The sequence below is a fragment of the Rhagoletis pomonella genome, unplaced genomic scaffold, assembly GCF_013731165.1.
Source record: "Rhagoletis pomonella isolate Grant_MI unplaced genomic scaffold, Rhpom_1.0 Rhpom_scaffold_00001, whole genome shotgun sequence".
Classification (NCBI taxonomy): domain Eukaryota; kingdom Metazoa; phylum Arthropoda; class Insecta; order Diptera; family Tephritidae; genus Rhagoletis; species Rhagoletis pomonella.
In genome coordinates, this window is record NW_023458555.1 from 9,590,984 (window position 1) to 9,614,247 (window position 23,264).

General features: G+C 37.3%; 2 protein-coding genes across 3 annotated transcripts; one reads left to right on the forward strand and one right to left on the reverse strand.

The window, feature by feature from the left end:
- Positions 1-5,481: 5,481 nt before the first annotated feature.
- LOC118750545 (phenoloxidase-activating factor 2) lies at positions 5,482-14,862 on the reverse strand. Of its 2 annotated transcripts, none has more exons than XM_036485277.1 (5): positions 14,715-14,862; positions 6,792-6,940; positions 6,469-6,722; positions 5,974-6,403; positions 5,482-5,885 (listed from the first exon to the last, which is right to left on the reverse strand). In XM_036485277.1, the coding sequence occupies exons 2-5, from the start codon at positions 6,936-6,938 to the stop codon at positions 5,724-5,726; spliced, it is 993 nt and encodes a 330-aa protein (XP_036341170.1). In that variant the 5' UTR covers positions 6,939-6,940; positions 14,715-14,862; the 3' UTR covers positions 5,482-5,723. The 2 variants fall into 2 exon arrangements, with proteins under 2 accessions (XP_036341170.1, XP_036341164.1); XM_036485271.1 differs by lacking the exon at positions 14,715-14,862 and adding an exon at positions 8,911-9,296.
- Positions 14,863-15,615: 753 nt separating this feature from the next.
- Positions 15,616-18,322, forward strand: LOC118738328 (putative SERF-like protein). Its single transcript, XM_036469256.1, has 3 exons — positions 15,616-15,754; positions 17,316-17,421; positions 17,491-18,322. Exons 1-3 carry the CDS (start codon positions 15,748-15,750, stop codon positions 17,567-17,569), a joined length of 192 nt encoding a protein of 63 aa, XP_036325149.1. The 5' UTR covers positions 15,616-15,747; the 3' UTR covers positions 17,570-18,322.
- Positions 18,323-23,264: the final 4,942 nt, after the last annotated feature.

A 23,264-nucleotide genomic window follows, 5' to 3' on the forward strand; every position in this document is an offset into this window, starting at 1 on the left:
GGACGGACTGAAAGAATAATTCAGTGGTAGCCTGTAAATATGAGTTCACTTGCACTGCATTGGTAGTAAGGAAACTCACCACACGCAGAAACTTCTTATGTAGATATTTAAACGTACATACCTATGTATGCGTGAGTTATAATTTTATTTTCCCACTAAGCAGAAGTGAGGTCGGTAAACTTGAATTTTACTTAGGAAAACACCATTTTCAATAATTCTTTTTACTAGTATCATTATCATTATCTTTACCAGTACTGTTACCAGTACCAGTACCGTTATAATTATTATTACAATTACACTCACGCAAGCAATCACTTTTAGCATTATTACTACCAGTACCATTACCATACCAATTACCAAACCATTACAACTACCATTACCATCACAATCGCTTTTTCAATTACTAGTACGATTACCCCAGTAGCATTACAATTATCATTGTAATTACCACTGCCACTGCCATTATTAATATCGTTGAGATCCCCTTTAGCCAGTATGGTAATGCCATTATTTTTACTGTCATTATAACGAACACCATTACCTTTACCAATTGCAACACCACTGCCGTTACCATTGCCATTACAGTTTCCATTACAATTAGCCTTATTCTTATTATTACCATTACAACAAGCATATTACTATCACCAATTGAATCGCCTTAAGCATCCCCATACAGTTCTGCACAAGTACCAGATTTCCTTTAATAAAGGAGTAAAATTTCTTCTGATTCCCTTTAAAATATTTGTTTCTTGCCATTGGAGCAACTCTCAAAATTCAAGCCGTAAATGCCTTCCCTTGAATCGTACTAAGATTAAACAAATTGTACACATTTCGTTGACTGGGAATAAATCAATGTGTATGTATGAGTGAGTGGACATGTTATGACATGGCTGTTAACGGTTGACTGTCGCCATGGTTTTGCTTTGGTTACTCAAGCCGGAAGGATATGAGTCGTCGTGAAGTGTACAAAGAGCATATATTTGCGGTAAAGAGAGAGTAAGAGAGATTACCTGTTCATAAGAGGTTTTAAGTATAATAATTGCCGACTTTAAAATAATTACAAGTATAGCTAATAAGAATTAGCCTATTTCGAATTTTTGAGAATATCTTTTTCGATTTATTTACTCTTTAACTTGGATTATCAATATCCTGGCTGCCAGGTGCTAAAGCGTAGTGTGGTGGCATATTTTATTTTATTTTTTTTAATTCGTAGCAAATTTAATACGATCGTATCAAAGTGCCAACGTTGGTCACCGCCAGAACATCAGCGCATACACATGCATCGCTTCCCTTTTGGGTGTTGATCCGATGCGTCCACATACGTGGCATTTATTGAGGTCAAAGTTATGTTTTTCTGTCTTAAAATTAACCCTAACAGGTAAATCACGGCCAGAATATCGGTGAGTAGTGACCCCATGCGACCACTAAGCAGCTATTGAATGAGTACAACTAGGGACCTATCAATCCCAAGGGTTGAGTTAACTGCGCTCTGTATTTTACTTTTAATAGCTCCTTCTACGTTGAGAAATACTGAAAGTTTGCCGTTCTTAAATTCCAGATTATATAAATCTTCCAACACAAGGAGATCACATTTAGGTCTAGTAGTCCATAGAAACACAAAGCGCCGCTGATTCTTACAATGATCTTTGGTATATCAAAAATGGTATTCATGGGTGGGCTTTTCATACGACTAACTCTCTACAAATATTTACTTGAAATGAAGTTTTTCATAATCAGCGATTTTAAGAGCAGTCCTTTCTCTTTACACTTTCAGTCGTGTCGGAACTGCGCAGAATCCAACACTTTGGCCAAATTCAAAACAAACTTCGAACTCACCAAAGCGCACTCACTAAAGCTGATTGCGTGATAATTTTAAAGTTTTGTTTGTATTATTTTTCAGCTTTTCCTTTATCGTTTCTGCAGCGCTGTTTGCCTGTTTTTTTTTTTTTTTTGTGGAGCTCACTTCACGGTTTCGCTACTTTTCCTTTTCACTCGATTTTCACGCTTTGTTATTATTTGGGGGCCAACAAACAAAAGCAAAAGAATCCTGAGTCAATTTCAAAGACAAGTTCAAACAACGGTCAATTGCCCAATTTTATGCGAACTATAAAGTGTGTCGAATGGCAGTTAAAAGGTGAAAAATAAAAAACTTACAAAAATCTATACAAATTTTCACTTTTCAAATGGGAAAGCAGACAATTTGAGCAGCGATTGAAAATTGAAAGGAAAGGCGAAATAAGCCATGGTAACTTTAGAACTCGCAGAGCAGCAATAAAAAAAAAAAAATGCGCCAACCCGCAGACCGACTGACCCCCCACCAACGAGCAGGCAAAGGCTCCAACAATATGCTGAGCTGGAGAAAGGCCAAATCGAAATGGAGCAAAGGAACCTTGAGGCGCGCGGCTTGCAGTGTTGTATGTACTTGCAATGTACGAGTAGGTAAGTAGTCAGTCGATATTTGTCGACAAGTGCGAGTTGGATGGAGTGTGTGTGTGTGTGTCTAACCGCGTAACAGAGCGTGAAAGCATGTGTACGAATACATATATGTCGCGAAGCATTGAGGCGATTTATTTGCGTAGATGCGTGTATGTGGGGAGGTTTGTTTGCTTGCGCTGATACATACATACGTACGTACGAGTACGCATACATTTATGCTTATTGGCATAGTGAGTCATTTGCAGTTGCATTTTCAGGCTGGTTATAGTGGTTGTTGTTTTTGTATTTATTTTTTTGTTGGTTTTGTTGTCATCACGCAATATGCCACAGAAGTGCGTATGAGAATGTGGTGTGGGGGCACTCAAGCACACCTACATACATACATACATATGAACATTCGTGCATACTTATTACTGTTTTACAGCTATAAGAGCTATTTGGCGCCTGTACACTAGAGTGGTGCAAACAATTTTTTCCTAGATAGGGTAGGGGACAAGGTGGCCCCTTCCCAAATTTTTCCTCTTACCGAAAGAGGTGCTAGTACCAAACTTTACGTTTCTAAGTATAAATTTAGAGGATGCTCATGATGCTCATATTTTACTCCAGAAGTATTGTGTACATGTATTAATAAAAAATAAAAAAAATAAAATAACTTAAGAATATTTCAAATCTAAATTATCGCTTTTTAAAAAAATCACCAATATTTTGGCCAGTTTCAAAACTAAATACAAAAGAATCTTTTCAGATTTATTTTTAAATTAATGCGAATTAATTTTTTCATATGTACATTTATTAAGAGAAAAAATCAAATTTTTCAAGAGACGACTGACCAGTCGTTTGACATCATAAATATCGCTAGCTTTGTGTGAAAAGTTGCTAAGTCCACATTTTGTGAAACCTCATGTCTTGATATAGGAAGCAAGAGAAATTAAGAATTAAGGTATTTGATTTATTTTTTCTCATTTATAATCAATGCGAGGCAAATTTTCTAAGTCCAAAAGATGCCTCCAAAATCCGATAAAGCCAAAATAATACGAAATCTTTTAATAAAGATCGAATCGTTCTGATCCGTATGGAGTTTTGCTTTGTCATTCAACCATTAATTGTGCATTAGCATAAAATAAACAGAAAATTAGGGATGTAAGAATGAGGAAATTAAAAAAAAAAATTAGTTCAGGATGTGGTAGTTTTTTTTAGATAAATGTAGTATATTTATGTAAATGTAATTTAGCAAAAAAGAGTGAGCAAAACTTCGCTGCTTCGCACACAAGCGCATGTGTGGGATAGTGTGAGGTTGCCCATCTCTGCTATATATCCATCCCCGCGTCTAAGTGCAGATTTGCAAATGAAAGTGTACGATTTCCACAACTACTATAAACCAACCTATAAAAACCAACAACAAATGTAACAAGGCATTCCATAGCAGCCAATATACATACAAACGCTTCGGTTTTTTCAAGCTTTCTCTCGAATGATGCCACTTAGTGGGCGCATTCCGCGACTCACCTGTTGGCAAACATTCCCTCTGACTTGTTAATGTGCGCTAGCTATTCTAGTCTTCTAGAATTTGTTTTTGTCTTTTTTCGCTTTACTGCCATTTTTAAGCTCAGCCTCCTCGCGCGCGCATAAATTGTTTGGCATTTTTGTGTAGTTTCTTTTTATTCCTATGGATTTGCATTTGTCGGAGAGCTTGCACAAGTGTGCACAATTCATATCTACAAACATCTGTACGTATAATTTCACATCTATGTACATAACTACATTCAGTCTAGTCTTCAGCTGCATTCAATTGCAAGCTTTGTCTTATAATTTACCGTGTATTTCACGTCGTTTATTTACAAATTAAATTTTATGCACACAAATTCAGAAAAAGACAATTTGGAAAATCTTAACGTGATCGGTAGGATTAAGGATTACTCTTGACTCAAGACTTGACTCGAAGAGTCTTGAGGAATAAATTCGTTACGCAAACCAAGTCTACTGGAGAGTAAATATTCTTACAGCTTAAGTTCAACTTGTTTATACTATATCGTCACCTGAGTGGAAGATCGACCTATCTCGGCAGCCAATTCAACAACGCTCTATCTCAGAAAACTTTTCAAGAACGCCCTATTTCAGAATTTGTTTAAAGAAAGCCCTATCTCAGAATTTTACAATGCAATGTCTGACTAACAAAACTAACAAGCTAAAGGTGCTCTCGGAACGCCGCACAGTGGTTCAAAATTGAATTTTTTTTGTTCACAATTCACTGGAGTCTTAATTTTTCAATCAATTTGATTAATTTTTTTGCAACTTTTTCTACTTTTCAGCACTTTGCACTAACAAACTTTATACAAACTAACAAAAATTCAAGAATTGGGCAAATTTGCAATATTTTATTTGCTTTCATTAAAAACTGAAGGCTCCACTTAATTGTGAACACAAAATGTCAATTTTGAACCACTGTGCGCAGACTGCCCATAAAAATTCTGAAGCACTGTGGTGGCTAGCAGGGTTATCAGCTTCTGAGAATCATACTCGCACACTCGATGGGACGGCGGCTAGTCGTGTGAACACGCCACTGCCTCTTGTCATGCAACAAAGGTCGTGGGATGGTCAACGGAACACCCTGACCAGCCCCAACTGGTACTGCCACACGGCACTACGGCCTGCACAAGCTGATTAGCAGGCCACTCCCTTGCAAGGAGGCAGTCTCCCTGGTTTGAGAGGTGCAGAAAGGAAAAGAAGCACCTCGCTCTTCATCCGCAGGCTCGTGTCTAGCTCCTTGCAGATTCCTCCATGTGAGTGGAAATCGAAGAAACTCTTCGATACTGTAATTCCAACCTTCCGACGTAAAATGGGAGGGTTATAAAGCTTGAGAAGATCGAGGGTACTGCTGAATGCTGATACCAGTGTATTCATAAGTTATGGCTACGACGAAGCGAGGCGGTTCTTAAAGTCCTCACGTCTGCTGCCAGGGCGTCAATCTCCAGAAGCGTCAAAGCTCTGTAGGAAAGAACGCGATCCCATGGAGCATGGAGGTCGATTCGACTCCATCGAAATTGGTTGAAATTTTCAGTCCTGCGTGCGGGATACCAAAAGGGGTTGGAGTTCCAATATTAGAATGATGTCTTTTCTTACAATTTTGAATTTTTCGAATAAGGACTGATTTAATTACACACGTAGAAGGATTTACACTTATGTATAATATTTGATTTCCAAAACACAGAAAGCGTAAAAAAATATTCTGCGTAAAATTTTTCGTGTTGCAGATGCGCAAACTTCCTTCACAAAAGACTTTCGTCAATTTACGAAGAGGCTAAAACTGTTTGAATCCACGCCAGATACGTGGCCACATTCACATAAACTCCAGGCACCCCACCTTGGCCACAACCAATGCCCCAAGCCACCAAGCCGACCACATACCAAATGTTGTTGCTCTGGCAAACGAGTGGTGCACCGCCATCACCCTGTATGAAAGAAAGCACAGATAATTATTTGCCAAGTAAATATGTACAAAACTCTGTCACCTCCTCGCCACACTCATTCCGTACTCACCGTACATGCATCTTTGCCCGCTTGACCGCCAGCACAAATGAAACTACTATTGTTTAATTGAAAAGATGATCCGAGTCGTGTGGCCTGCAGCAATGACTGACACGCCGCATTCGTAATGAGTGGCACATCCACCTCCCGTTCTATAGCCTGATAAGCGCCTGTGGGTCCGAAATCGTTCTTACCCCAACCGGCCACATAGCACGTTTGACCCACAAAAGTTGTCGTCGGCAAGCAGACAGTGCCCACCGTAGATTTTGTGGTGAGTGAAACAGCTGTAGCGAGTTGAATGATGGCGATATCATTTTGTAAATTAGCCGAATTGAAATTCGGGTGCAAATAAACGGCGGCGATGAGCACATCCTGCGCTGGTATGGGCTCCGAAGTGCTTGCCGCATCCCATTCGCCGACACGCACCTTGAAGGTTGAAGTGCTGCAAGCGTCAAAGTAAGTAAGTTCAACAATAAAAAAAAATATTTAAATTGCGAATTATCTTACGAAATATTGTAGACTTTGTGCGCGGCCGTGAGCACATGCTGTGCAGTGATTAGCGCCCCGGCGCCCAAATAAACCTCATTGTTGGTAAGCAGCGCTGCGACCCAAGGATATTCGCCGAATTGCGCTTGACCAGCGCCGCCCGGTGTGCTGCCGGGGGGTGGTGAATAGCGGCGTCCACACTGGTATGAACCCGCTAGGCAGCAAAGTGTGAGTCCGTAATTGCAAAAGGTTGGTGTAACAGTGGGAGACGTCGACTGCACGGGGGGCGAGGAAGAAGTTTCGTATACCCCACTTTTAACTTAAAGAATTCTTATTTCACTTACATTGTTCACGATGCGTACGTCGATTTGACCGCTGCCGTCATTGTTTGAATTCGAGCATGAACCGGGTGGCACACAGATGCAGTACGATGTGCTGCTGGCCGGAACAGTAAATGGCGAAATGCTGCCGACTATCAGTTGGCGTGTCATAACTGCGAAAGATATTTGTGGCAGTTAGGTTAATATTAGAACTTTATTTATTTTGAGGAAAGCAAAAAAAAAGGTATCAGCAAATATGACGATGAATATTTGTCAATAGACGGTCAGAGTGCACCAAAGATATTAAGGATTCACTTTTTACAGTTTTCAGCCATACAAATGTATTTGGATGAAGCTTATAACGCTACAATCGACTGGAAAGAGATAAAAACAACAACAAAGTAAATAAAATATAAAAAAATCTTCAGATCCGAAAGTATAATAGCAGATCTGTTGAATATTGGCGCAAAAGAAACTGGAAGCGCATATCTACCATATATTCATCGTAATTTGGACAGACCAATACATTCCCGAATATAGAAGTCGTCGTTACTCCGCCAGGACAATCCAAAGACTCTAGAGACATTTACATACATCGAAACATAAAGCGAGCCGAAATTACGAAAAATGTGTGCCATTTAAAAAATGCCATCAGGCTTTTCATGAATTCCGTCGTGATCACGAAATTCTCCCGCAAATTCGAAATTCGTTAGTATGGTATCACTGATTTCAAGTTATTTTATTTTGATTTATTTTATTTAAACCAAAACATAAAAACAAACAAAAACCAAAGGCAGCACTAACTACGAATACGTCGTAATTGCTGATAGCATTCTTCCCGAATTCGTGACGGGGGACTTTCTCACGACCGGAGCTCACTCGCAATCTGTGATAGGCCTGCATGTGGAAACGAATTTAATAGCACTTTTTTAACTTAATGACTAACTATTTTTTAATGTCAAACTTGTTCATTAAAGTTTGTCTAATTTAATGCCAAGTGGAAATCCGGTATTACGACAATATATCTAGAATAGGGTGGTCCAAAAATGCAGTTGAAAAAGTAAAGTCGAAATTTGTATGCTCTCACCCCCTAGGATTGCTCTATACCGAAAAAGAATATATTTTTTTTATTTTGAAATCAAAAAATATTTAGAGGTCTCTTAAAATGCCCAAAGGGGGGCCTTAAATCTCATTTTCAAAACATGTCTGCCTTTTAAAATCGGATGAAAAATAATCAAGCTGTACGAAAATAACCTTTTTTTTAATAACTATAACAAACCTATTTTCATATTGTATTCGACCCAATCTACACTAATTTTTGCTTCGGGTGGATTTCGTGATTTTTTTTTATAGCACCGTGTTTTTATAGCAGTTAGCAACCCCCAAAGTCCTAATTTTGTAACTTTTGTTGAGATTCAATGAGTTTTGAATTTTTGAATTGGATGCGCCATTTTTAATTTTTTAAATCTGGCATAAGCGACCCAAAGCAGCTGGCTATATGGAACCACTGTGCAGTGCGACGACTTTTGCCATTCTTCAATGCTAGCTAGGAGAGAATAGGGCATATAAGAAATTTCAGCGAATTCGTAGTACGGTTACCATTTTTAGCCGCAGCTTACATGGGGACGTTCCACTGTGTGTGACCTTGTAAATACATACAACAACCGTGAACTATTGCTTAAAAAGTAAAAGTGTATGCAACATTCGTAAAAATAAAAAGTACTCAGTTTCATTGTATTGTCTATCCATCTACTTTGGGTACTAAATTATGTTCCATAATCAGAACTACTTCTAACAAAATTTGGAAATTATTAAAAATACCAAACTTCACAAATCTTTCAACTACTTAGTTTGTTTTTCATAAATACATACATACCTATATAATAGTAATAGTTTTGATTTATTTTGGAAAGAATTTCCGTTTTGTTCGAAAAATGGCACTGATGATGGCACAACGCCGAAACCGATTTGTCTGCAAACCAAGCTTGACAAGGGATGACGAAAATTCGTTCCAAAATAAGTCATCTTACCACCCTGCCGGAAAAATCAACCAACACCAACACAGTAATATTTTTGATTTATTTAATTTTTCACAAAACTTTCACATAACCCAAACGTAGTAGTTTTCCAAATTCTGAATCACCTGTTGCACTCGGCGATCCAATGGACTGGCCACCATTGCCACCACCACTGCTGCCATTAACCGAACTAAATGTAAAGCCTCTATTGCGACGTACCGAATCAACCGTAGATAAGCCGTGTGCGCTCTGGATATAATCCGACAAAAGCGCCAGACTGCACAAAAGGCCAACAAGCGCAACGGCGCTGAAGTGGAATTGCATTTTATTTATTGAATTTGTAAATTTGTTTGTACATATGTATGTATTATATGCAGGTCCTTCGTTGTGCAAACAAACAGTATGTGTATGTAAATTTTGTATCGCGTGTTAACACAACCACTACTCTAAGTAAATATGTATGTAAATGCACTTGAAACTCCGCGCCGTTAAATATTTGTTATCCACTCGACCACGCGTGTTGGTCAACTGCTCGTAATAATTTGAAATATTTTAATTTTATATAGATTATTATTTTCTATATTTCTGGAATTGCGGGTGAGTGTGAGTGGCGGCTTAAAAAAAAAGCAAGTGGAACTAGTAGCTAGGGACACAAAAAAAAAAATCCGTGAAAACTACTCCAACAATAATTTGTGGAGTCAGGCAATAGGAAAAACTAATAGCAATAAAATAAATTTCCCATTTTCATACGCACCGGTGGCGCTGGTTGGCTGTTTGGTATGTAGTATGTATGTACCGATGGCCCTCACCTGCCGCTGATGGCGCACACAAAGTAAACAAATTTTGATTCACCGAATGCTGTGGGGTTTTCCCGAGTAAGTGTACTCAAAGGCAAAGTGACACTTTTTAGTCAATTGAAACAGGCAGGCAGGCAATTAACTGTATTCGCATGGCAGTACATGGCACCCACATTACACATTAGGGTGGTCCAAAAAAAAGTAATGTCGGAATTTCAATGCTATCACCTCCTAGGATGGTTATGTATCGAAAAAATATAGCCCTATTTTTTATTTTGAAATCAAAAAATATTTAGAGTTCGCTCAAACCGCTCAAAGTTTTCCAGAGAGAAAAAAAAACAGTTTTTCGTGGAAGTAAGTATAGAATTTTTGAAAATCAATATTTTTCGATCGGATAACTCAGCTTGCCTTCTCTGGGGTTATTCACGGACCTTTAAAACATATTTAACATAAAAAAATGGTTGAATCAGCAATTGGGTATTAGATATTATTGGGAATCTCCTAAAGGGAAACATAGTTTTCCGATCGAAAAATATTGATTTTCAAGACTTCTATACAATTTCTACGAAAACTTTTTTTTCCACTTAAAATGCATGGAAAACTTTGAGCGCTCTAAATATTTTCTAATTTCAAAATAAAAAAATAGGATTATGGTTTTTTTTCGCTATAGAACAAACCGAGGGGGTGAGAGCATTGAAATTCCGACTTCACTTTTTCACACGCATTTTTGCAACACCCTACTGTACATACATACATACATATGTACATATGTAAACACACATTCACGGCCATGCATGTAGTGCAACCACATAGCTTTGCGAGTGGAAAGTGTAAAAAAGTGAAGTGGCTATTGGCAAATGGACCGTCGACCTGCAATCAGAGTGGGGCGAAAAAATTGTAAAATGCTTTTGTGACATGAAAAATTACTGTTGGCGCAAATAATTTGATTCTAACAACTTAATGGATTTCAGTGAGCGTCAAAAGCTTCAATATGTAGTAAAAGTAATAGCATTGGGAGCAGAAAAAATTTGATTTGTTAGCTTATTGTTTGATTCATTTTTTGCTGGCCGTCTGACATTCAAATACTCAAAGGTACTGTAAAAGCGCTTGCGCGAATAGCGCAACGTGCATGGAAAAGCGCATACATAAATTCATATAGTAAATATTAATTTTTTTAAGAGGTTTTATGCACTAACGTATCCAGGCACTCTTGGAAAAAAAGAGAGCCAGGTCTGTATGAGTAAAGTTGCAGTTTTTAAATAAGGATTTACAAACACACATAAATACTATATGTACATATGTACATACTTAAGTATTTATTAATGAGTCTAATGTCACAAACTTTTTTGTAATGCAATTGTTTACTCTAGCTTTTTGTTGACTTGGTACTAATGTCACAAATAAGCACGCACCTATTGTAGTATGCATGTACATTAGGGTGGTCCAGAAAAAATAAGGTCGGAATTGTAATGCTCTCACCCCCTAGGATTGTTCTATATCGAAAAAAGTATACCCTTATTTTTTTATTTTGAAATTAAAAAATATTTAGAGGTAGCTCAAAGCGCTCAAATTTTTCATTTAGGGATGTGTGATTAATCAATTAATCGAACAAGCTGGTTAATCGAAAGCCGATTAATTAATTAATCAAATATCTATTATTTTTCATTAATCTAAATAATTAATTTCCCGATTAATTACATATTGATTAATCAGAATCTAATTAATTTGATTACTCAGCAATTAATATATATCAAATTATGCTAAATGAACTTTTCTCTCGAAGTTTACACTGCTGGAAAATGTAAATAAGGATTAAAATTTAAAAACTAATTAATACAACTAAAGTAAAATCTGTGGAAAATTACATTTTCGCAAAATCTATAAAGGACCCTTTTATTTCTCAAAAAAACCGGGGTAACAGTTATTCGTCGCTACGCTGTATTTTCACTATTACCAAAGGATTTGAGAAAAATTAGATTTTCGACCCGCCCTAGTATATAATTCTTGAAAATCTATATTTTTCGTTCGGAAAACTCTGGTTCTCTTCAGGAGACTCTCAATAATAATACCCAATTCTTTATTTAACCATTTTTAAATACTAACGATTTTTTATTGGTCCGCCCATTGCATTTTTCGGGATTTTTGGCGGACCTATAAATTATAGTTGCGATGAAGAAATGGTTAAATAAACAATTGGGTATTATTATTGGGAACCTTCTGCAGGGGAATGATAATGCAGATTGATTCGACCCTATTAAGCTGGCATTTCAGGGTACTATTTTATATATATATAAGGAAAATTTGAAAGTTAGGGGGGGGGGGGGCTCGAGCACCCCCCTGCCCCTACCTGGCTACGCCCATGCACGTAGGGTAACTGAAGGTTGAGGGAAACATAATAATAAGCAGTAGCTCAGTATGTTGATTGTTGCTCGTTTCCCGTTTAATCCGAAAACGAGCAGGAAACGCTTGGAAACAGCAAATCAACCTCACCTATATTTACGGTGACCATCCGTTCTGTATTATACGGGCAGTCCTCTTTTTTGACCAATTGCCCTGGTAATTTATTTATTTTATACGGGACGCCAAATGTTCTGTATTCCTTTTAATGTCCTCTATCCGTCCCGTATTCGGTGTGCGGTATTTCTATGCCTTAAGAGCTCACTAAAATGGTATGGTAATTTTCTCCATAAACAGTTATTCATTTCTAATCTGAATGCCTGTGATTCGAATCGAGGAATGTACTATATACAGTGACCAAAATATGAATTGGGACTCGACATTTTAGTAGTAAAAGTAAAGCTCTTCCTAACAAAAACCATATAAATCCAAATTTCCAACTTTGTGCAAAAAACTATAAAAAATAATTCTGCAAAGTCTCCCGGAACTTTTTAATTAGAATCTTTTGAAAAAAAATTAGCTACTTCAAACATGCACTTTACTGTACTAAAATTTAAGTAATTTTTTTTAAACAAATTTTGTGTGTAAAAATCTTGAGAAATATTTCCTATACATTTGAGAAGTTACATTAAGGATGCTGTTTCAGGTCTAATACATCTAGGGTCATTGAAAAGGGTTTTAAGATCTGTTAGTTTCTGCGGAAAAAATGAAAAAAAATATATTTTTTTGTCCCGGATTCGGCCCCCATATATATGGCCAGCGTACCTATATTACAAAACTTTTGTGCTAGGTCAAAGTTACCTTCCTAGCTAAGACAGAAAGTGTCTCACATGCCTACTCTAGGAGATCAATAAGTCTACGCAGTTGGTGTCGCAGGGACTTTCAATAGCGACCTGTCTGAGGCAATAGTAAATTTCCTAAATAAACCGGACGCCGAGGTCGACCTTATCAGGTCGGTTGGTTGAAAACTGTTCCTCCGCTTAGATGAAAACCCTAACCTCAATAGTCGGCCTTCTGCTAACATTGTCTAACGGGATGAAGTATGTCGACAAGATCTTTGGCAATAAGCTTTACTGGAATCCAAACATTGAGGAAAGAGTGAAGAGGGTATCGGTGGGGTCTCTATGACTCTATGATACCATAATTAAACAATTTGTATAGTCTTTATTGGAATTAATGGGACTCTTCGGACCGACTCTACGCGCTTAACGCAATTCTAAACGTTGTGTCCGTAGATATAGGAGGTAAAGATATTGCTCGACTAAATTTTGTGGTCTTTAAGTTCACTTCCTGATATGGCTATTCGGGGTATGCTGATCCCGAGTGGATCCTTCACCATCGTCATTGCATCCAGGAAGGGCTGGATGGAAAACCTTTACCTGCGAACTTATTCTCGGATGGATCGAAGTTGGTTGGAAAGGTAGTTGGTAGTGTATTCAATGAGGAACTCTTCAGTCACCTAAAATTTTGTCGACGGAATAACTGCAATATTTCCAAAGCTTAGGTAGCCGCAATTGGATTCTAAAAAGTGTATTGCCGTATTAAGGTTAACAAATAAGGTTAACATGTACTTACAATTATGATAGCCAGGCGGAAATCACGGTCGTTGACTCTTTCGAGGATATGCTCGAAAATGGTAAAGGAATTCCTTAGTCCTCTCTCGGTGGTGGGCTCCACTGGTTTCATGTACTCTGCTACTGCAGCAGCTTGTATGGAGTATGATGAAGTGGAATTACTTCAACAGCTGCTACTAAGCTTAAGAATTTAAAACCTTGGGTCTCACTCCTCAAGCATTTTCGAGAATAGATACTAGCCATTTTCGAAAACCTCTAGGGGTCACCATTTAAACAACTCTGGCTTAGCTGACATGTGCCCCATCTGTCGAAGTGTGCACCATAGTTAGTCAGTGGCGTTTTCTGTCTAAGTCTAGTTAGAAGTTCGACTCGATTGAGTGAGAGATCAGGCAATGTTTGATCAATTCGGAGCCATCAGTATGTCTACTGCTTCTTTAATGGAGAGCTTATGACAGAGGACCTCACCAACGGCTATTAGACCTCCACCAAGTTGTCATCACTGACTTTGAAAAGTTCACCCGCATACCTACAGCTCCGGAGCATTGTTGCCTTATTTCCAATTATCGCTCGAATACTTTTCCCATCCAAGCTGCGTTCTTCACTTTTCCTGTACTGCGGTGATGTAAGCCTTATGGATTTCTAGGACATCCAGAGCTTGAAGGACCGTACATTCCAGGTACATATCTGTAAATCATATACCTTACCCATTTGCAGGGGCTGTCAGTATTTGTATAGAAAATGCTCCAAACTATTTTATGTTTTTTATTTGGATTTGTTTTTAACGTCGCTTGTTCCAAGCCCATCGCACAAGCTTTTTTAATATTGGCTATCTTTTGTCAGTCCCAAAGGGTCTCAGTAACGCATTTCAAGGCCATTGAGCACCCTGTATTGGTTACAGTAGAAAATCGAAAGTTGTTGTAGATATTACAAATACCAAAAGGAAAAAAAAACTAAGTGGGTGCCTGCCCCGTTTTCTACGACGACATTTTTTTCGCACATACAAAATTTGGACCACCCTAATGTACATGCACCAAGAAATGCAAAATTACTAAATACATACATACAAATATGTATACATTTATGCGCATTTGTCTGCCCTAAATATTTTAATGGATTGGTGGTTTGTGACTTATTTAATAATTTAAACAGAAAACCGCAGACCTTGATTTGTTGATGTCCTGGACTCCCGGGTATTTTAATTCCCAGCATACACTAATACATTAAATTATTATATGTTTACAAAAAAGGTAAAGCTATTGATGATTTGATTTTTGTTTTAAAATAACATACAGTTGTAACTTATTAGTTTGCTTGTACAGCCTTGTAGGTTTATTGTTTTTGTATTCTAATTTTAGTAAGTGCTACATAGTTCTACGACAAAGTGTAAGTCCACCGAAGGTAGCGAAATGTAAACGATAGCTCTCACGACAATCGGGTCTACGTAACCGGAACGACCCAGATCTATGTATATCTGGCCAAGGACTGCCCTCCTGCATCACTCCCCAAAACCTATATTGGGAGTTTGTATGCTGTTACAAACAACAACAAATGCAAACGATACATATGTACAAAAATGCGGTATTTTTTCTATAATTAAAAATTTAATTTATTTTGATGAAATTAAAAAAGTATATTTTTGTGCTTATAGTAAATATTATTAAATATAAAGCATGCTCTCAATTTCATAAGAATTTTTAAATATTTTAAGAAACATCTCGCAGAAATATTATTAAAGGTTCCTATTGTTTTATCTTAATTTACCAAATTTTTTTCATTTTATTTTGTTTCATTTTCTGTTACTTAACTTGGTATGAAACATATTTTTTACTATTTAAATGAAATGCTTTCTTTTCACTTGTTTTTTTTCCTAATGTTTAAAGCATTTTATTTAAGAGAATTAAAAAAAACGAAAAGCGATTTGCGCGGCATCTACCTTTTGCACTATGCAACCGAAGGGCGCCAGCAACCCTGCTCCATTTTAAAAACAACAAAGGCTGTCATAATTTGACAAATAAAACAAACGAGTTAATTGAGCAAAAGTAACGAGCTGCAACACCGAGTTCACACACAACAAAATTAATAGAACGATCGAGAACGGACTGGCGTGAAAATTTTCGATAGGCGTTTCAGCCACGGGAAAAGTCTAAAATAGTTTAAATAAATTTACAGGAAGCTTTTGCATAACATCTAAAATATGACACGTAAGTGCTTTGGACCTAAAATAGTGTTTATATTTGTTTCTGTTTGTATGGGAACACGTAACAAGTTGCGTTTGGGTCTACGATGATGTGCCATAAATGGCCAAAGCAAAGGCAGCGATTTTTTTGGTTTGGAAGGTGCGTAAGCTTCAAATATAATCTAAAAAAAATGTCACCCATCGATTAATTTTATAAATTATCTTCTAAACAGGTTAACTTTTTTTTTTATTAAATATGATAAATATTCGTTGTTTGAGGTAATGTCGCCATTTTCAAGTCATCCCCCTTCTATGGGCGTGACCTTCGATTTAAAACTTGTTTACTTTCTCATTTTATGGAAATAGACAAAATACCTTGGGGAAAATACGCATGGCACACGCCTTCTTCAAAAAAGGCACAACTCGGAAACAAATTGAGGTTGATTTTTGCATAAATAAATTTGTAGGATTTACCTTCAATTAATGCAAATTTGCAAATATTCTCCAAATAGAAAACTACTGTTATACATGTTTTTGCATTAATTTTAAAGTGTGTGTACGATATACACCTACTACATATAACCCATTTACTAAAATAGTTAGAGCGTTTCAGAACGTCTACGATTTGCAGGTTTTGCAGGATTTAGTCCAAATTTCGACAAAAACGGCTTTAAAATTTTGAATTTAGGTATGTATGTACATATGCACATACTCCCATAGTAAAGATGAATACATCATACATATTTTGCTCCAGTGAGATAATGGTAATCGATACAGATATGAAACATAGAAGAAGAGGTAGTGGTAATTTCTGCCTGAACTCAATACTTGTATTTACACTATTGAAGTAAATGTGTGAAATAAACGTGACTCAATAACTTTAATAATAAATATTGGCTCATGTGAAATACATAAGTATATTTTAAGGTTTGACTTATTTGATTATTTCTATTGCGGAAGTTTTAACAAGTGTTTCTTTAAGATACGCGGTAATCGAAAAGTGTGATCAAGAGGCGAATTTGACACGTTTGTTCAGTTCAGATTTTCTAGCGTTTTTAAAGAAAGAAATGTAGAGTAACATAAATAGGATATTCTAGTAATGTATACAGTTTTTGTTAAAGAAAATTTGCGTAAAGAGCTGTAAGCTATTGTCCTGGTTAGATTTGTTTAAGTTTTGCAATGTTCATTGGCAAGTAACTTCGTACTATGAATATGAAAAATTTTTTAAAACTGGTATTTGCTTCACATTGAAAAGCTATTGAAGTATCTGATTTTCATTGGCGCAGATGCATTTTAATTATGCTCTTTACATACATTTTATCAAAATATACAATTTCTGGATGCTTAATTTACGTAAATTTAAATTGTAAAACTGTTAGCGAAGTACAAGTTTTCAGAAATTATAGCTTATGTAAATAAATATTATCTATACGGTGATTGATGGCAAGTTAATTCCTATTTTGATATGAGTTAATCCTATGTTTAAATATGTATACCAATATGCCTAAGTTATTAATTGGTTTAATCTATGTATTTAACTATGCTTTACAAAAAACTGATTGTTCATGTACTTTGGAATGTTCCAGGTGGAAATCAAAGAGATCTTGCCCGCCAAAAGGCCCAGAAGAAACTGCAAGAACTTGGCAAGGGTAAACGCAGTGATAATTTAACAGTTGAACAGAGGAAAGCAAGGTAATTTATATCGGCGTATTTAAAATAAGGCATCGTATTAACATTTTTTTATATTACCCATTTATACAGAGATGCCGAGGTAATGCGTGAAAAACAGAAAAAGAAAGAGGAGGCAGCCGCTGCGGCAGCAGCTGGAAAAGTCAAATAAGCTATAGCAAACATGCGCAGCTAGCCGTTTCATAGCAGGCATTTAAGCCGCCACAATACATAGCTCCCGATATAGAATACATCAACAAAAACAACAAAATCATAAAAGCGTACATTCGGTCAGTCACTCAACTGGGCGTACATGTGCTTAGACTAGAAAAAGTTGCCACACAGTTGAAAATATAGCAAGAAACTGCACAAGTAGATATCAAAACTAAAAACAGCAACATAGGAGAACATTTAGCTAATTAAAATATAAAATTCCTGTAGATATATGCCCAATATTGATGCAAGAAACCGAAGCTGCGAAAATATTCACCTACCATTACTTGCATATACACTATATCGCGTAATAATTTGTTGTTAGTATTCGCCATTTAAGTAAATTGTCCTCTCCCTATATTTTTTTTCACAATAATGATTGATGTTGATGATTTTTACCTGACTAAATTTTAACATTACAAATGGAATATATTATTGCATTAAAAATTCACATTTCGGAATCATTATGGAAAAAAGAAAAAGATTTGAATGAAGTAAGTTTTATGTTGTAAGCAAGAATTAGCAACCTTAAAAAAGAAATAAAATAAAAGTGAATAAGCAACATAACCAATTGGCAATATGTAGTGCAGACCAAGCGAAGTAAATGAGAGAGATAATAAAGAATTCAATTAGTAATTAGTTACTTAGTATTTTAAGACGATATTATGCTACACAAATTATATACAAATAAATATGTCAAATCTAAGCAAAACTAATGAAAAAAAATTTCATAGCTTTATTTGTACATATGTAACTGGACAACTGACAATATTCTATAATTACAGTCAATTAGAAATAGTAAATTGTGCGGCCAAAACGTACGTTTGTCTAAAAAAGTATCAAAAATGGTTGTAGAACATACGATATCGGCTGTTTATCTGGTTCAATTATTCGAAGAAAACGTTTTCACTCTGAAAGAATGTGATTCTTTTTCACACATATTTACAGGAAACCAATCAAAAAACAAATATTAGAGTCAGCAATTATTTTAATTTCGATAAATATTTTTTATATAATTTTAATGTGTTGCGATTCTTAGCATGTAGCCTTGCAAATCGGCTCGCCTTGGTTCAAAAAGCTCGATTTTCTCGAATTTCGGAGACTTTTGGCCTCATTGCGTATATAAGTGGTAAATTAGACCAATTGCACGACTTCACAACATTGGCATTGCCTACGGGCGTGCTGAAATAAGTAGATGACGAAAATCGTAAATCTGTCCATTGCTGCCAAGTTGCGTTTTAATACATTTTTCGATACGACTCGACTCTGGAAACGCGACTTGCACCCAACACGACACTCACAAAGAGGCTGTTTATTTGAAAAATACTCTATAATCAACTTAGTGGAGAGTGCACTGTACGCAATTACGTCTAAAAACCTTGCATATTTATAGGCGTTGTTTGACAAAAGTAAGTCCCGGGAAATGTGATCTTTCGAGTAACTTTCACATGCGGGATATCCGTGTCGAAATTAACTTGCTATCCGCGTATTTCTCAAAGATCTTGCCCTACAATGGGTGTTGATTGAACTACGATGACGGTCTGATGAATTGTTTGCCTATACAGCCTTGTTGTTGTAAATCTGCCTTATGGCGTCCTTCGAAGGAAGTCCTGACTACCAGAGCTCGTTCGGGTGCTCGCGTCGATAGAATCCGGCCAAGAACTGGGACTTTTTGAGCTTTGCTAGCCTACGACAGTCCTCCGCCCCACAAAATTAGCGCAGTATAGTTATACTTAGTTGTTTTGGTGATCTAAATATTTCAGAGGACATTTTTCATTTTTATAGCCGAGCGCACGTGTGCATAAGGGTATTATAACTTTGTTCACATAACGGTTGTTTGTAATAGCCAAAACGAATCGTGATGGATATAGATACATAAATGATCAGAATGAAAAAATAAATCGATTAAGCGGTGGCTGTCCGTCCGCCCGTCCGTCCGTCTGTGCACACGATAACTCGAGTAAAAATTGAGATATCTTAACGAAACTTGGTACGTGTACTTCTTTTCACCGTAGAACGGATGGCATTGAAAATGAGGAAAGTCGGACAATAACCACGCCTACCTCCCATATAACGATAGTTTTCAGAAATACGAAAACTGCGATATTTTAGTAACTATTGAAGCTTATTCACTCAAAATTGATCTTTACAACGATTCTTAGACGACGAATAAGAATACTATAAATTTTTGGAAAATGGGTAAAGACCCGCCCACTTTTGATTAAATGTGTGTATCTTGGTAACCGCTCTACCAATTTCTGCCAAAATTGGCACAGTTGCTGGCTTTGGTACAGCATACCAAACGGCTGAAAATTTAAAAAATCGTACAGTAATTTCGATAAATACGAAACCTTCGATAAATCAGTAAATACGTTTATGATAAATTTTGGAAAATGGGCATTTTTGATATAACGTTAATTTTGAGAAATGCTTGAAATTTCGATATTTAGAAATTTAATGACGCTAATTTACTAAAAATTTATACTAACAACAATCCTCTGAAAAAAATAACATTATTATTGGAAAATGGGTGTGATACCCCCCACATATAACTATATAAGTTTATCTCATTATTACTAACTGAACGTTCTATCGGAGATGTTTGAAATAGGCGTAAAACCACCCCTGCTTACCATGTAACGGTAGTTTTCGGAAAGGTGAAAAAACTGTCTGTACATAAATATGTTACATTATTCGAAATAGAAGGCTCTAATATCGCGTCCATCTTTTGCCTGTTAGATGGTTCTTCAGTTTTCACGAATGCTGCCAAGTTGGTTTCAGTTTCGCTGTCAGACTTTGAACTTCCCGAAGCCATTGTCGCTACACTCTTCTCCACGGGTCTACTATCGTCACAGGGCTGATCTGGTCCTCCTTCACAAGTGGCGCTCTTTTGCTCCACATACCATTTCGAGTTCAGACCCACTGGCTTTTGACCCCAAGACTCTTGCAACGTCTTGAAGTCCTTCGGATCCTCCCTGAACGGCTAGGCGACGATCGGTACTTTTAACTTGGTGGGTGGCTTTAGAGAGCTTGGGAAGTAAAGGCCATCATGCTGCAGCAAATCTCCTCAGACGCTGTTCGTTGGCCACACAATGATGAGTGTTTGTTGCGCATACCTCTCGGTTCCTTTCACTTTTGTGAGAGCTAATAGGCTTTGTACTTCCGATACCATTTTTATAATTTTGTCAGGTTGCAGCTGCTGTGTGCTTCCGTGTTGGGATTTTACTGCCATATGAGATCCCGGTGGGGCAGCAGCTTAAACTGAGGCGGTAGTTTTTAGGAGATAGCAGAGTTCCTCCGTAACCGGGCTTTTTGAGTAGCTCCGGAATCCATTCGTCACAGGGCTTTATGAAGGGCAACAACTTAATTTGACTTTGATATGGGTCTTGTGACCCCTTGATCCGGATCTGAAAGTATGCAAAAATCTAAAAAGGTTTTGGGCAGGAATTTTCGGTGAGCTGAAAAATCGAGTAGTTTGTTAGCATACATACATATCGTTGTTTGAAGTGCAAAGCCGCGTATCATGGTTCTGCAAAACTTCGCAACTGACATTTATGGAAAAAAGGCGATTTCCTCACCAGAAGTTCCTGTGCCACCCAGCCTTATCCAAAATACACGACAGTCGGGCCTGCCCTACCGAAACGAAGCAGACTTATTTCTGGCTATGGATTGTCATCCTGCCTATTTCAAAATGCTGTTATATAAATTAGTATATCGATAACTGATAAATATATCGATAACTGATAAATATATCGATAAATACATTGATAACCCAAAAATTTATCGATAACTATATCGATATTAATGTCTATAACCCAAAATTTATCGATAACTATATCGATATTAATGTCTGTGAATTTACATTGATAAAAGTTATCGATAACTATATCGATAATATCAAATGTCAATGAATTTATCGATAGCATTATCGAAAAATTATCAGTATCATTGATAATATAAACTGATGTATCAGCAATTATATCGATTATCACATCGGTAACGATAAAGATACCATCTGATAATCTACTGTTTGACTTTTTGGTGGCAGTACCCAAAACATTCCATCATCACCACTGTCAACTTTCTGCGTTGCCCTTCACCGGTCCATATAAGCGGCACGGCTCATTTATACGTAGATTTTCTCTATGAATAGTAATTTATGCTGTTCACAAACGCTTTTAAACACCTTAACATATACAAATTACTCCCATCTGAGCTAAACCAACAGTGTTACAGTGTTGTAACCGAGGAAAAAGAAAAACCAAAAACAAATGAATAAAAGCAAAACAATGTACATATATGTAGTAAGTTACCGCAAACAGCTACAGACATTCGCTGCCACCAATAACAGCAATGGCGCATTGAAATACAATAAATTCCGTGAAATGTAAAGAAAGTAGTAGCTGTGAATGACATCGCCAACGACCCACGACATCCTCCTGCTGCGGCTGCATTGCAACAGAGAAAACCCACTTATAGCACTTCGCAGCAGAACCAACTGCCAACCGATAGATAGGCCTGCCGGCAGGCAGACTAATAAACAGAGAGAGACACAGACAAGACGACAGACAGCCTTGCTTGCAATTCAACCGCAATCGAATGCAATTCCAACATCGTTAGCGTGTCGGCTTAAATGGTTAGGCGGCTATTGGCGGCTGTCGCTTGTTGACTATTGCTTTATCTTACAGCTTGTCCATATGCTGATATTTGTATGTTTGTGCGCTGTCTGTTTGCCCACCGCTGATTTGGTTTATCTTACCAAAACAACACAATTTCCGTATATAATGCTCATATTGATGACATACATACATACATATGTACATACATACATACTGGTAGGCATACGTATTTGCACCTATGTATAACTGAGCAGTCAGCAATGACAATAACGCGCCAGCGCAACCCCCCGCGGCGCAGCGTCACCTACAGCAGCAGCTGCCGCCACAAACGAAAAGTTCGATTAATCGCGCAAGCCGCGCGACCCACAATGTTGCATGCGAAAAGTCCATTGTCCAAAAATGGTAATAGGCAAAAACAAAACAAACAAAAAAGCGTTAGCAAAAAAGTGGTAGCCGAGAAAGCCGAGAAAGGGAATTTATGTCGCATACATGGACGCGCGCGACGGTGGCGCAAGATGCATGCAACATATAGCGATTTGCTATTTGTAATAGGCCGAGTAAACAAACAAACAAAGTCGGTAACGGATATTCGATGTCGTCCACCTTAAATGGTCAAATGGCTCATTGAACGAAGGCACAGCTGCAAAACGTTGGGAACTGGATATGTTGTTGTTTGTCGAACGTTATTGAGTTGACTAGTCGGCGTGTAGAGACTCTGCCAATGGCCAACACAAATTCTAAGTCGATTTTGGCTACATAAGTAAGTGTGAGTTGAGGCATGAAAATGCTGGCGGGCGAGGTGTCTTCTTGACTAATGGACACATGATTTGCTTGGTTAGTGGATGTGGCGTAAATACAAATCAAAATTCAACGAGAACGACGAAAGAACAAATTACTTGGATGGGAATTGATATCCGTTCTATAAGATTGAGACATAAAAATTTTCGTTAAGTTAGGTTAGCATTAAGCGTTAAGATCCATAGCGTTACCAGATTAACTACGACCACATTAGACAGCTAATCACCAGGAGTACCA

Excerpts from the sequence above, each read along its gene's own strand:
- LOC118750545 (XM_036485271.1), bottom strand. The coding sequence starts at position 9,109 with ATGCAATTCCACTTCAGCGCCGTTGCGCTTGTTGGCCTTTTGTGCAGT. Across the intron at positions 6,723-6,791 it reads ACGTACGCATCGTGAACAAT|TCGACGTCTCCCACTGTTAC; the intron begins GTAAGTGAAATA and ends CCCCCCGTGCAG. Across the intron at positions 5,886-5,973 it reads CGGGCAAAGATGCATGTACG|GGTGATGGCGGTGCACCACT; the intron begins GTGAGTACGGAA and ends TCTTTCATACAG.
- LOC118738328 (XM_036469256.1), top strand. Across the intron at positions 17,422-17,490 it reads GTTGAACAGAGGAAAGCAAG|AGATGCCGAGGTAATGCGTG; the intron begins GTAATTTATATC and ends CCATTTATACAG.